The sequence below is a fragment of the Natrix helvetica genome (assembly GCF_964273705.1).
Source record: "Natrix helvetica genome assembly, chromosome: 11".
Classification (NCBI taxonomy): domain Eukaryota; kingdom Metazoa; phylum Chordata; class Lepidosauria; order Squamata; family Natricidae; genus Natrix; species Natrix helvetica.
The window spans coordinates 7,683,383-7,695,398 of NC_138562.1; the positions used below are offsets into that span (position 1 = coordinate 7,683,383).

A 12,016-nucleotide genomic window follows, 5' to 3' on the forward strand; every position below is an offset into this window, starting at 1 on the left:
ATGGATGTTTAAAATGGTTTTTTTTTTGGTAGGATGTTTATATGCATAGATGTAGGCATAGTCCCAAAGTTTCTTTTCCTTAAAATGTTTTTTGCCAATTTTGCAAGTTTTTCTGTTCTATTCGGACTCTTTTTATTTAAAAAAATCCCAGAATTCAGGTTGCAGAAATTCAATAAAGAGAAAAAACATGGGGTTAAAAACTAACACTCTGTGTTTGTTTGGTTGCTCTGCACTGAATGAACAAAACTTTAAATATATTTATTAACTTCCCATTACTTGGAAATTCCCCCCCGGTCCCCACAAATGCTGGTTATGTTTGGCTATTTAAAGCTAGCCAGAGTTAAGACAGAGCCATAGCCACATGTGAGAACTTTAGCACATGCAGAGCAAGAGAAAATGGGCAATGGGTAGGAGGCTGACCACAAACAAACTCTTATCAAAACTCAACACCTCTTTACGGTAAGCTCTACCTGGGGATCCAGTTTGGCTTTTTCTTCTAGAAGGCCAACTGACCAACCCCAGATCAAAGCTAAACAAGGCAGAAAAATGTCAACAGGAGAGCAGGATATGAAACCAGCAACCTCCTGTTTGCAACCGAAATCATTTGAACTTGGCAAACAGAGGAGGTGACTGAGTAAAGGCTCATAAAAGGAGATGGCCTGTGCTTGTTTGCCCTGGCAGAGAAAAACACAATCATTATTTTATTTTTTTTGCTCTGCTAGTCGAAAGGAAAATAATGCAGGCCGGGTAAATTGTGCAGAGAGCGTGCAAAGAGTGAAACTGCCTGGATGGGGGTAAACGAAACCTTAAGAGTTTCAAAGTCATCTGTTAGGACTGAACTGCGAAGGGAAGGTTCCTTTCAATTATTACATGGGGAGATAACTGTTACGCTACGGTTGGAATGGCCCAGGTGTCACCCACATGGATGCGCGGGGCGCGTGTGTGGACTCGCGTGGCACACGCATGCATCGTACTTGCCTGTGATGCTCCTTCAACACTTCGCTCAGGGAGCATCGCACAGGCGCCGTATGCGGCATGCACTTGCGCGGAAGCACCAAAGGCTTAAAGGACAGGTAAGGAGCTCGAGCGAGCGGGTGGGCCCTCTGGGGCACCGGAACGGAACGGTACCCGGTGCTCCAGGCAGGCTCCGGTACGCCTGTATGGGGCGTACTGCCTGCAACTCACCACTGGTGGACTTACAAAGAGAGTATGGCTTAACAAGAAGCTGACGGAACATACAAAGATCCAGGTCTACTGAGCCTGCGTCCTGAGCATACTTTTGTATTGCAGTGAGTCTTGGGCCCTTTACGCACGGCAGGAGAGAAAGTTGAACACCTTTTATATGTGCTGTCTCTGATATATTCTTGGCATCACCTGGTATGACAAAGTTCCAAATAGGGCAGTCTTGGGACATGCTGGAATTTCTAGCATGTATACTCCATTGAAACAGTGACGTCTACACTGGCTTGGGCATGTGGTGAGAATGGCCGATGGTCAGACTCTGAAAGATCTCCTGTATGGAGAATTAGTGCAGGGAAAGCGCCCCAGAGGGAGACCACAGCTGTGATATAAGAATATCTGAAAAAGGGATCTAAAGGCCTTGGGAATGGACATAAACATCTGGGAAACCTTGACCTCTGATCGTTCAGCTTGGAGGCTAAAGACACAGCATGGCCTCCTCCAATTCGAAGAGACACTTGTCCTTCAGGCCGAGGCAAAGATGCAGTCCCGGAACCCGCAAAATTTGGGGGCTGGGCAGGGGACAGAATGGATCTGCCCTCAGTGTGGAAGGGATTGCGACTCCCGAATTGGCCTTTTTAGCCACACCAGATGCTGCTTTAGGACCTCTTTCCAGAGCACGATACCATCGTCTTTTGAGACTGAAGGATGCCAATCTAGGAGGCAAGATAGGGTGCAATGGAAGATGGAGCAACATGGTTGGAGGGACCTGGGAGATCTTCTAGTCGGGTGATGGTTAACCGTTTTGGCACCAAGTGCTGAAACTGGAGCGCATGTTCACATGCACTCTCTCTGGAGTGCCGGAACTCAGAAGAGAGCAGCTGGTTGGTGCGCGTGGTGGCCAGGTGCTCTTCCGGGTTCCCTCACGCTTATGGTGCTGGCCAGCTGGTCTTCATGCAAAGACCTGCTTTCTTCCAAGTTCCGGGGAGCACATGCGCTCCGGCCCGCTGATCTTCATGTGAAGACTAGCTGGCTGGCATGCATGTGTGCACGCAAGAGAACCTGGAAGAGCAGCTGGCAACAGCACGCATGCCCACAGAGAGGGCTCTGCATGCCACCTCTGGCATACTGTACATGCCATAGGTTCGCCATCATGGTTCTAGTCCAAACCCCTGCTTGAGCAGAAGACACTCTACCCATGAAGGCGAACCTATAGCACATGTGCCAGAGGTGGCACGCAGAGCCCTGTCAGTGGGCACATGCGCCATATCCAGCTGCTCTTCCAGATTCCGGCACACACATGCACACCGGCCAGTTTCTCTCTTCCGGTTTCATTGTGCACATGCGCCATGGCCAGCTGCTCTCTTCCAGGTTCTGGCACATGCATGTGCACCAGCTAGCTGCTCTCTTTTGGGTTTTTTTGTGCACATGCACACTGGCAAACTGCTCTCTTCTGGGTTCCGGTGCACACATGCACACCAGCCAGCTGCTTTCTTCTGGGTTTTGGTGCTCCGATGTGAGTGCGTTGCCAGTTTTGCCACTCGGGGCCGAAAAGATTAGCTGTTCCTGCACTATACCATCTTAGTCACTTTTCCAATCTTTTCTTGAAAGCCTCCAGTGACGGAGCATCCACAACCTCCGAAGGCAAGCTCTTTCTACTGATAGTTCTCAACATTAGGAAACGTCTCCTTAGTTCATCTTAAAAGTTGCTGGTCTTGAGAAACCCTGATCTCTGATCAAGATCCTCCCCATTCTTGGCCAGTCTGGCAAGATCACCGTAGATCTTAAGTAGGAAGAGACCCCTGCATGCATCTTTCCTTTGCAAATTTAAGAGAAAAGAACAAGAACAAGAGTAACTTGTCTAAACTTGTTCTTGACCTTCAATTCCTCGCAATTCATACCAATCCATCTTTACTGCAATCGTTCTCCTAAGGAATACGGTATTTCAAAGCAAAAATTCCTGCATCTCATCTAATCATCTTAAAACATTCAAGCAATTCATTTCTCTGTACTGGAAGTTGTCTTGTCTGAATTATATGGAAAGCTGTTCTTGAGCCTTAACAAAATCTAAAAGGTGGTTTTCAATGAAAGCTTAAGGAAACAATGACCCGGAAGGCGAAACTTTGGTGTTCATAAAAAATAACATTCTGAACTCAACAGTTGTCTAACCTGTTTCTCTGGCTGGGTTCTTTCTTTGGTTAAAGGTCCACCTTTTTAAAAGTTATAATCACTTTACCAACTTACTATCTGGTTGAAAACAGAAGCCTGATAAACACAAGAAGTTATGTGAGCTCAAACCAGTTCAGTTTGATATGGCATTTTATTTTCTATTCAAATGCCAGGTCAAAATTAGGGCGTCAGTCTCCAATGCAAAAGTTGAATGTGTCAATTGAGTTCCAACCCAGATATCACCAATAAAACAGAGCCAGCCAGCCAGCCAACCAACCAGCAAAAAGCGATGGTTATTCGCATTATATTATTTAATACATGAAATGAACTTGGACAAAATGTATACATTTCTCAATAAATGTGCACCATATCTACACATGGTTGTAAACTGAAGATCAGCTACCCAGGACAGAGTTAAAATTGGTCCAGCAGTTACAATAGCTCTATCCGCTGTTTTAATTTCATATTAACTGATTTTTGTTTATCTATCAAACCACTGTGTTGCCAACTTCATTTTATATTTCACTTAAAACTTTTTATCAAGTCGTTTCTTCAGGGAATTCTAGAACCAGAGAAGTGGTTGTTAAATCCAATGGCTTCATGCTATTTTCAGAGGTGAACCAGACCTCAACTGTCCACAAATTTAAAAGGGACACCAAGATTGATATTAGTAAAATTATCAGAGTCGAGTGGCATCAATATAGAATACAGGCCATCCTCGACTTACAACCACAATGGAGTCCAACATTTTTGTTGCTAGGAGAAACAGTTGTTAAGTGAATTTTGCCCCTAGATTTTCAGAACATATGAAGTTGGACCATAAGGAAGGCTGAGTGCCAAAGAATGGAGGCCTTTGAACTCTGGTGCTGGAGAAGACTCCTGCGAGTCCCTTGGACTGCAAGGCGATCCAACCGGTCAGTTCCAGAGGAGATCAACCCTGACTGCTCTTTAGAAAGCCAGATCCTGAAGATGAAACTCAAATACTTTGACCACCTAATGAGAAGGAAGGACTCCCTGGAGAAGAGGCTAATGCTGGGAAAGATGGAGGGCAAAAGAAGAAGGGGACGACAGAGAATGAGGCAGCCAGCATGAGGTTAAATGGACCGAAGCAGCCGGCATGAGGTTAAATGGACTTCAGAGGATGGTAGAGGACAGGAAGGCCTGGAGGAATGTTGTCCATGGGGTTGCGATGGGTCGGACACGACTTTGCAACTAACAACAACAATGTTTATGGCTTAGGCTTAGGTGCTGTGTGAATTTAGCCAGTTGTTTTTTAGTCAAGGCCAATTTATGATCAATTCAATCTATATGTTTCAGCACTTTGTTAAGGTTGTTGGAAAGATATTCCAGACAAAGGGAGAAAAATTATGAGTGCCTTGGGGGAATAAGGTCAAAGAAACTGAAAAACAGTTTCTGTTTTTCTGGAAAGCATATAGATTTAGCTTTTCTGCATTTTATGAGAGAATATGTCAATTTAAGAGAAAACAGAACAAAAAGTCAGAAGGTTTCACAAGAAGAGAAGAAAGTTCTTCTCAGTAGTCGTTAGAGCCCTTCAATGATGGCCACTTTCCATCTTCAAATCACGTCTGCTGCCTTTCCCTAAAAACAGGCTGCTCAACATTGCATTTGGGGCAAGACTTAATCAGGAGTTCCTTAACCTGATCACGGCAAGCAACTCCCCTAGTAACCCAGAGCCAAATTCTTGCTGGCAAGAGATATAACCAAGGGCTTTGTAAAACGGCCCAGCTGGATTTATTCTGCCATGCTTGAATGTCAATGTTTTTATTGGAAGGAGGGCAAACCTTCGCTGGCGTTATTTCCTCTTACAAGGCGTACAATCTGTAGAGTTTCAGCAGAAAACATACACCTTAGGAAGAGAAGAAAGAAAGGAAAGAAAGAAAAAGAAAGAAAGGAAAGAAAGAAAAAGAAAGAAAGAAAGAAAGAAGGAAAGAAAGAAGGAAGGAAGGAAAGAAAGAAAGAAAGAAAGAAAGAAAGAAAGAAAGAAAGAAAGAAAGAAAGAAAGAAAGAAAGGACTTTCCCTGGGTTGTTTTCTTTTGGTACAGCTGCAGGGAGTGTTGGGAATTCAAACACGGTAGGTAATGTTTTTGCACTGCATCTCAAAAACAATATGGATGTCTCCAGTCCTTTGCTCTGAGTCACGCCTAATGGAATTTCTTCTTTCATAGGCGCCTCCTTGCTTTGGGCTTTTTTTCCTCTGAAATTAAACTGCCCCAAGCATTGTTAAAGCTTATGAACCTGTCCAGCCATTAACATCTTAGATTAGTGGTTCTCAACCTTTCCCACCCCCCAATGGATTTCCTTTAAATTCCTTTTGTGGCCACGGACCACAGCCATGGACTTCCAAGACTTAAATCATAACATGCCTTCAAGCCTCTTGGGATGACATCGTAGCCCCCCCAGGGTCCACAGATCACAAATTAAAACCACTCTCTTAGGTCTAATAAGCTCCTAATACATTTGTAATGCTGGAGAAGACTCCTGCAAGTCCCTTGGACTGCAAGGCAATCAAACTGGTCAGTCCTAGACAAGATCAACCCTGACTGCTCTTTAGAAGGCCAGATCTGCTCTTTAGAAGGCTGGATCCTGAAGAGGAAACTCAAATACATTAGCCACCTAATGAGAAGGAAGGACTCACTGGAGAAGAGCCTAATGCTGGGAAAGATTGAAGGCAAAAGAAGAAGGGAAATGACAGAGAATGAGGTGGCTGGATGGAGTCACAGAAGCAGTAGGCGTGAGCTTAAGTGGACTCCAGGGGATGGTAGAGGACAGGAAGGCCTGGAGGAACATTGTCCATGGGGTCATGATGGGTCAGACATGACTTCACAACTAACATCAATGAATTTTTATTTATTTTAACACCCCATTTCAAGATGGGCTCAATTTCTGGTGACTTCATGGAGAGGTTCAGACGTTCCGTAGGCTGCCATCTAGCCCTCATTTGTCATGTTTTAGTTTCCACATTAGCCAAGAGTCCTAGTAAGCAGGCTACAGAACAACAAGTGAGCCATTGTTTGCAGATAGTTCTCGACTTACAACCACAATGGAGTCCTAAATTTCGGTTGCTAAGCAAGAGAATTGTGCCCCATTTTATAACCTTTCTTGGCACAGTTGTCAAGTGAACCACTCCAGTTGTTAAGTTAGTAACACGGTTGTTAAACGAATCAGGTTTCCCCCATTAACTTTGCTTCTCGGAAGGTTGCAAGAGGTAATCACATGACCCCGGGAATTGCGACCGTCATAAGTATAAGTCAGTTGCCAAGGGTCTGAATTGTGATCACATAATCACGGGGATACTGCAATGGTCGTAAGTGTGAAAAACCGTCATAAGTAACCTTTTCCAGTGCCATTGTAACTGCAAACAGTCCCTAAACAAGTGGTTGTAAGTTGAGGACTACCTGGTCTCTGATATGATGGGAATCATGCACCTTCCCATTGAGCTGAATCAGAAATGCAATTCTTGTGAAGAAAAAAAAATGAAACTTTGATCGTGGTTTTGTTGAGCAGAAAGATTTGGTGTTATAGAAACGGCTAGTTATATGCTAATGTGTAAAAGCAAAAAGTTGAGGCTGGGGCATGTTTATCTTGTACTGAGCTAGGAAGAGTTGGAAGTTAATGCCCTTTTTTCTTTCTTTTTCTCTTCCCCCTTTTCACGTTCCCCTTCCTGCCCTTCATTTCTTCTTTCCTTTCCTTTTTTGCATTTCATATTTTATATAATAAAATAAAAAATTTAAACAATAATTTTTTTAAAAAAGTAACGCAATGGTGAGCTAAATTTCTGAGAATAGGAAAGAGCCGACGGGAGCCTCAGGTCGAGTGTGATTTGAATGTTAATCTAGCCATCGTAAGGTTTCTGTGCTCACCGTCAGAATTGCTGTTTTTTTTCCTAATGGAAGCTCGCAGTAGATCTGAGCCTTCCAAATCTTCGGGGAAACGCTGGGCCTTCGCTTCGTGGAACCATTCGCCTGTCACAAACTTCTTCTTTTTTTCATCCTTCAGCGAACCCTGCAACCGCCTAAGCAGAAGGGGAGAGCAAAAGAAAAAATAACAGGGAAAGGAAAAGCATGTATCCCGGCTTGGCATTGAATCAACATATGGATGAACATTGGATCTCTTAAGCGTCTTTCATTGAAAACATGCCAAAGACACAAATCGCGAAACTTATAGAAAGATCTGTAAGCCCGACATCATGGCTGGCTGGAGAATTCTGGGAGTTGGACTCCATCCATCTCAAAGTTGCCAAGGTTGACAAATACTAGTCTAGGGCAGGAGTCCCCAAACCTTTCGGATCTCAGAGACCACTAAATTCATAATTTTAAATCCCGTGGACCATTAATATGATCTGCCTAATGACAGGCTGAGTGGGTGTGGCTAGGTGGTGATGTGACTGGATGGGCATGGCCAACTCCATGTCACTCACATCAAGAGGAGCCTTGCTGACCTCTATTTGCACCTCCCCTCCCAGCCACTCCTCCCCTGCCCGCCTGGGCTCCTTAGGGCCCCAACAGGAAGCAGTTGCTGGAGCTAAGCAGCCACTATGAGAAAGAGTTGGCAAAACAGCTCAGTTCAAATTGGATCTGACCGAGAAGGAGGCTCAGCAGAAGCACCTCACTGAGGACTACCAGCATAGGCTTTCCAAGCAGAGGGAAGACCTGCGGGAGTGCAAGGCCAGGTGCCGGCACCTGGAGGCTCAGCGGGCTGAGATGGTCAGCCAGTTCCAGGCCATGATGCAGTCCCACTGGAACGAGGCCCTCCGGCTCTTTGCCACCAGCGGCGCTTCCCTCCAGCCTTCGCCCAAAGCCCAGCACCAGGAAGCTGAAGCAGACCCCAAGTTGGAATTTCTGCCCACCTCCGACCTGCACAAAAAGACCCCGAAGGGGGAGACTCTCTGCAGAAACACAAATGTTTATTGCACATATCAAGCCCAGAGGCCGTAGTTTGAGGACCCCTGATTTAGTGCAATATAAAAAATGCAAATAATTTTCTCCAAAATTTTCTCATGGTGACTGCTGGTCTAGGGGGAAGAAGAAATTCTCTGGTTTCTCAAAAGCAGACATCCCTCTTCTGCCACCATCTGGGACACATAATCTTGTACTATCTCTGCACACATGAAGAGTTTGATCACTGCCAGGAAGTTCCTCCTACCTGATCCGATCACTGTCTTTTTTCTTGAGCTCTGCATCCCTCTGCAGCACTCTCATCAGCTTGCCATACTCTTCCTCGCTCAGAAAACTGAGGTCCAGCATCTTCTTCTCAATGTCCCACAACTCAAGTCCAAAGGTCGGCACTTCAGACGTACAACTAGAGCAGTGAGCTGGTCATCGACGCTGAAGCTGTCTGAAGGGACAAGGAGGGCCAAAGATTCAGGCCAGGCTGCCTGGCAGAAGGACCTTTTGGTGGGTCTGGTTGATGCTGTGAAGCATGAATCTGATCGGGCCCAACTGGACACTCTTAGAGCTGGTTGGTGGAACGATGAAAATGCTTCTTCACGAAAGTCTTCCTACTCTTCTCGGTCTGGGTGGAAGGGGGAAGGGGGAAAGTGTGAGCCATTTGCATGAGTGGTCCAAATGGCTCCCTCAATGGTGAGCTTTAAAGCTTTGCAGTAGCACGTTGCAGAACATTCTTGTCTCAGTTGCCTTTGGTCAAAGAAGTCTGTCAGTCCAGTTTTCTCATGCCTGCAGATGATGGGAAGGGGGGAAGAAGGAAGGAAGGAGTGGGGGGGGGGAGGAAGAAAAGAAGGAAGAAAGGAAAAATTAAAAGAAGGGAAGGAAGAAAGAGGAATAGAGGAAAGGAAGGAAAGATGAAAGAAGAATAAAGAAAAGGAAGTAAGGAAGGAAAAATTGAAAGAAGGGGAGGAAGGAAGAAGAATAGAGAAAAGGAAGGAAGGAAGATAAAGGGAGAGAGGGAGAAAAATGAACGTACTTGAGATCATCTTTTATATAAAGACAACATATGACAATCACCTGTGTAAACTGGGAATATTTACCTGCGCCTGAACACATGAATTCAAGCAAGCAATATTCTGTGTGTTCATTAATCATAAATGAAAGATCTCTTTATGGAAGAGCAGAGATATCACTTCCTAGGGAGTGGAGACCTATCATTGAATTCCCCAGATGTGGACTTCCTGCAGAGAAAGAGGCTTCTGCATGCTAGAAAACGGGATGCTGACCACCTACAGCAGGGGTGTCCAAACTTGGCAACTTTAAGACTTGTGGCTTTAAGCTCTGCTGGCTGGGGAATTCTGGGAGTTGAAGTCCACAAGTCTTAAAGTTGCCAAGTTTGGACACCCCTGACCTACAGCCTCTGGTTTCCTTGCCTGACCATTGTGAAAATCTCTCTGAAGTTTTCTTCTCTGGGTTAAAGAAGAGAAAGTTGCCGTTTCTGTTCATTCCCCCACCAAACTGAACGAGAATGGTTAAGAAAAAAAGGGGAGGGGGGGCAGAAGATGTTTTTAGCACAGGGTTTAATGTCATCTTCCCCAAGTCTTTACACAGCCCGGGTTCGGGTCAGCACTGGGGCACAGGACCCCGGACAGCACCCCAAAGGTCGGGGTAGCTGGTGAAGTTTTTAAATGGAGATTCGGGTTAATGTCAGGGTTCCAAATAGCATCCAAAATTAAATCAGAGTCCAAGGCAAAGTATTGCTCAAAGTTCCAATTTATGAAGAGAGTCATGTTGGCACATCTGGGAAAACCTGAATCTGAAAGCTTCCCGGTTTTCCCCCCACCTAGTTGAAAGTTCAAGATCTTGCCCCCACACCCACAAGTCCACACCCACATGGTCCAATCTCCCACTGCCACACTGGCAGCTTCCACCCATCCAGTTTCGGTCAGGTGCAGAGGTGCAAAGAAAAAGGATGACCTTGGTTTTCTAGAAAGAATTTTGTTATGGCTACATCGCATCCAACTCTGTACAATCCCCCCTCCTATTTTCCCACAATAGAAAATGCCTAGTAGAATAATAGAAAGTGTGGCAGGCCAAAGATCCAAAAGAAAAGATGACGGCAACCTGGACATTTACATTGTCTTAATAAAATTAAGGAGGGATGCGGCGGCTCAGTGGCTAAGACGCTGAGCTTGTCGATCAGAAGGTCAGCAGTTCGGCGGTTCAAATCCCTAGCGCAGCATAACGGAGTGAGCTCCCATTACTTGTCCCAGCTTCTGCCAACCTAGCAGTTCGAAAGAACGTAAAAACGCAAGTAGAAAAATAGGAACCACCTTTGGTGGGAAGGCAACAGCATTCCATGCGCCTTCGGCGTTGAGTCATGCTGGCCACATGACCACAGAGACGTCTTCGAACAGAGCTGGCTCTTCGGCTTTGAAACAGAGATGAGCACTGCCTCCTAGAGCCAGGAACGACTAGCACATATGTGCGAGGGGAACCTTTACTTTTACCTAAGTATCTATATATTTACAAACATCAGAATCATGCAAGCTATTCTACGGAAGCAAAAGTTAGACTTTGAGGGTAGAGGACAGGAAGAGTATTGGCAGCTTGGTCCCAAAGGTGCTTTTTCATAAGGCAAATTCTGGTAGGCAGAATCCCCCCCCTATTTTCCTCCTCAAAAACTAAGGTGTGTCTTATACTCCGAAAAATACGGTACTTTATTTAGATCCCAACCTCCTTCAGAGATCTAAACAGAGGCTTTGTATAGTTCTTCTGATTTTATTCCGGGGGTGATAGATTATGTGGAAAGATCGTGACTGACGAATTCACATTAATTCTCTGAATTTTTATTAACCTACAGTACTTAGATATCGAATCCGATTGAGAGAGCCTCGAATGACAATACTCAGGATTGTAGAATCAGCTTGTAGACAGGAGCAACTTCCTGATATGCCAGAGTGACTGAGCATAAGGCCACTTCAATGGTTTTATGTTAGGAAGTCAGGGTAGGTAAATCAGTAATGCTACCTTCTGAGAACTGAACTTCACTCAGCCTTGGAATAATAAACCTGTAACAGATTCACCTCTCTCTAACTGGAATATTATGCTTCATATTATGTTTATCCTGTCTTGCAACCCTGTTAACACCGATTTCCAACAATGGATTATAAATATAACAGTTTCTGAGGAAGCCCAAGTCTTAAGAACTTAATGCTTTCACATTCCATTGAATTCTACAGCATTCCTGACTCTAATAAAATCTGGAATTTCCAGACTGCGCTCTCTCTCTCCCCCCACCCCCCTCCTCTCTTTCCTCCCCTTTCCCCCCTTCCCCCTCCCTCCCTGCGCATGCGCACACACAAAGGGAGATATAAAGATACAGGCAAGGATGTATACGGTGGTCTATATTTCTATAGGTGACAGTGGTTCAGTGGCTAAGATGCTGAGCTTGTCGATCAGAAAGGTCAGCAGTTCGGCGGTTCGAACCCCTAGCGGCACGTAATGGAGTGAGCTCCCGTTCCTTGTCCCAGCTTCTCCCAAACTAGCAGTTCAAAAGCACGTAAAAAATGCAAGTAGAAAAATAGGGTCCACTTTTGGTGGGAAGGTAACAGCATTCCGTGCACCTTTGGTGTTTAGTCATGCCGGCCACATAATCACGGAGACGTCTTCAGACAGTGCTGGCTCTTCGGCTTTGAAACTAAGATGAGCACCGCCCCCTAGAGTTGGGAACGACTAGCACATATGTGCGAGAGGATCCTTTA

At 45.2% G+C, this 12,016-nt stretch overlaps 1 protein-coding gene across 2 annotated transcripts in view; it reads right to left on the minus strand.

Annotated features, from left to right (window-relative positions):
* Positions 1-12,016, minus strand: part of LOC309397716 (synaptotagmin-like protein 2) — a 56,806-nt gene that overhangs the window by 26,405 nt on the left and 18,385 nt on the right. For both annotated transcript variants that reach the window (XM_081963978.1, XM_081963977.1), the window contains exons 2-3: positions 8,512-9,041; positions 7,230-7,381 (exon numbers count right to left, since the gene is read on the minus strand). In XM_081963978.1, the coding sequence (XP_081820104.1) occupies positions 7,230-7,381; positions 8,512-8,612 (253 nt within the window). In that variant the 5' untranslated portion in view covers positions 8,613-9,041. The remainder of the gene's footprint in view (positions 1-7,229; positions 7,382-8,511; positions 9,042-12,016) is intronic.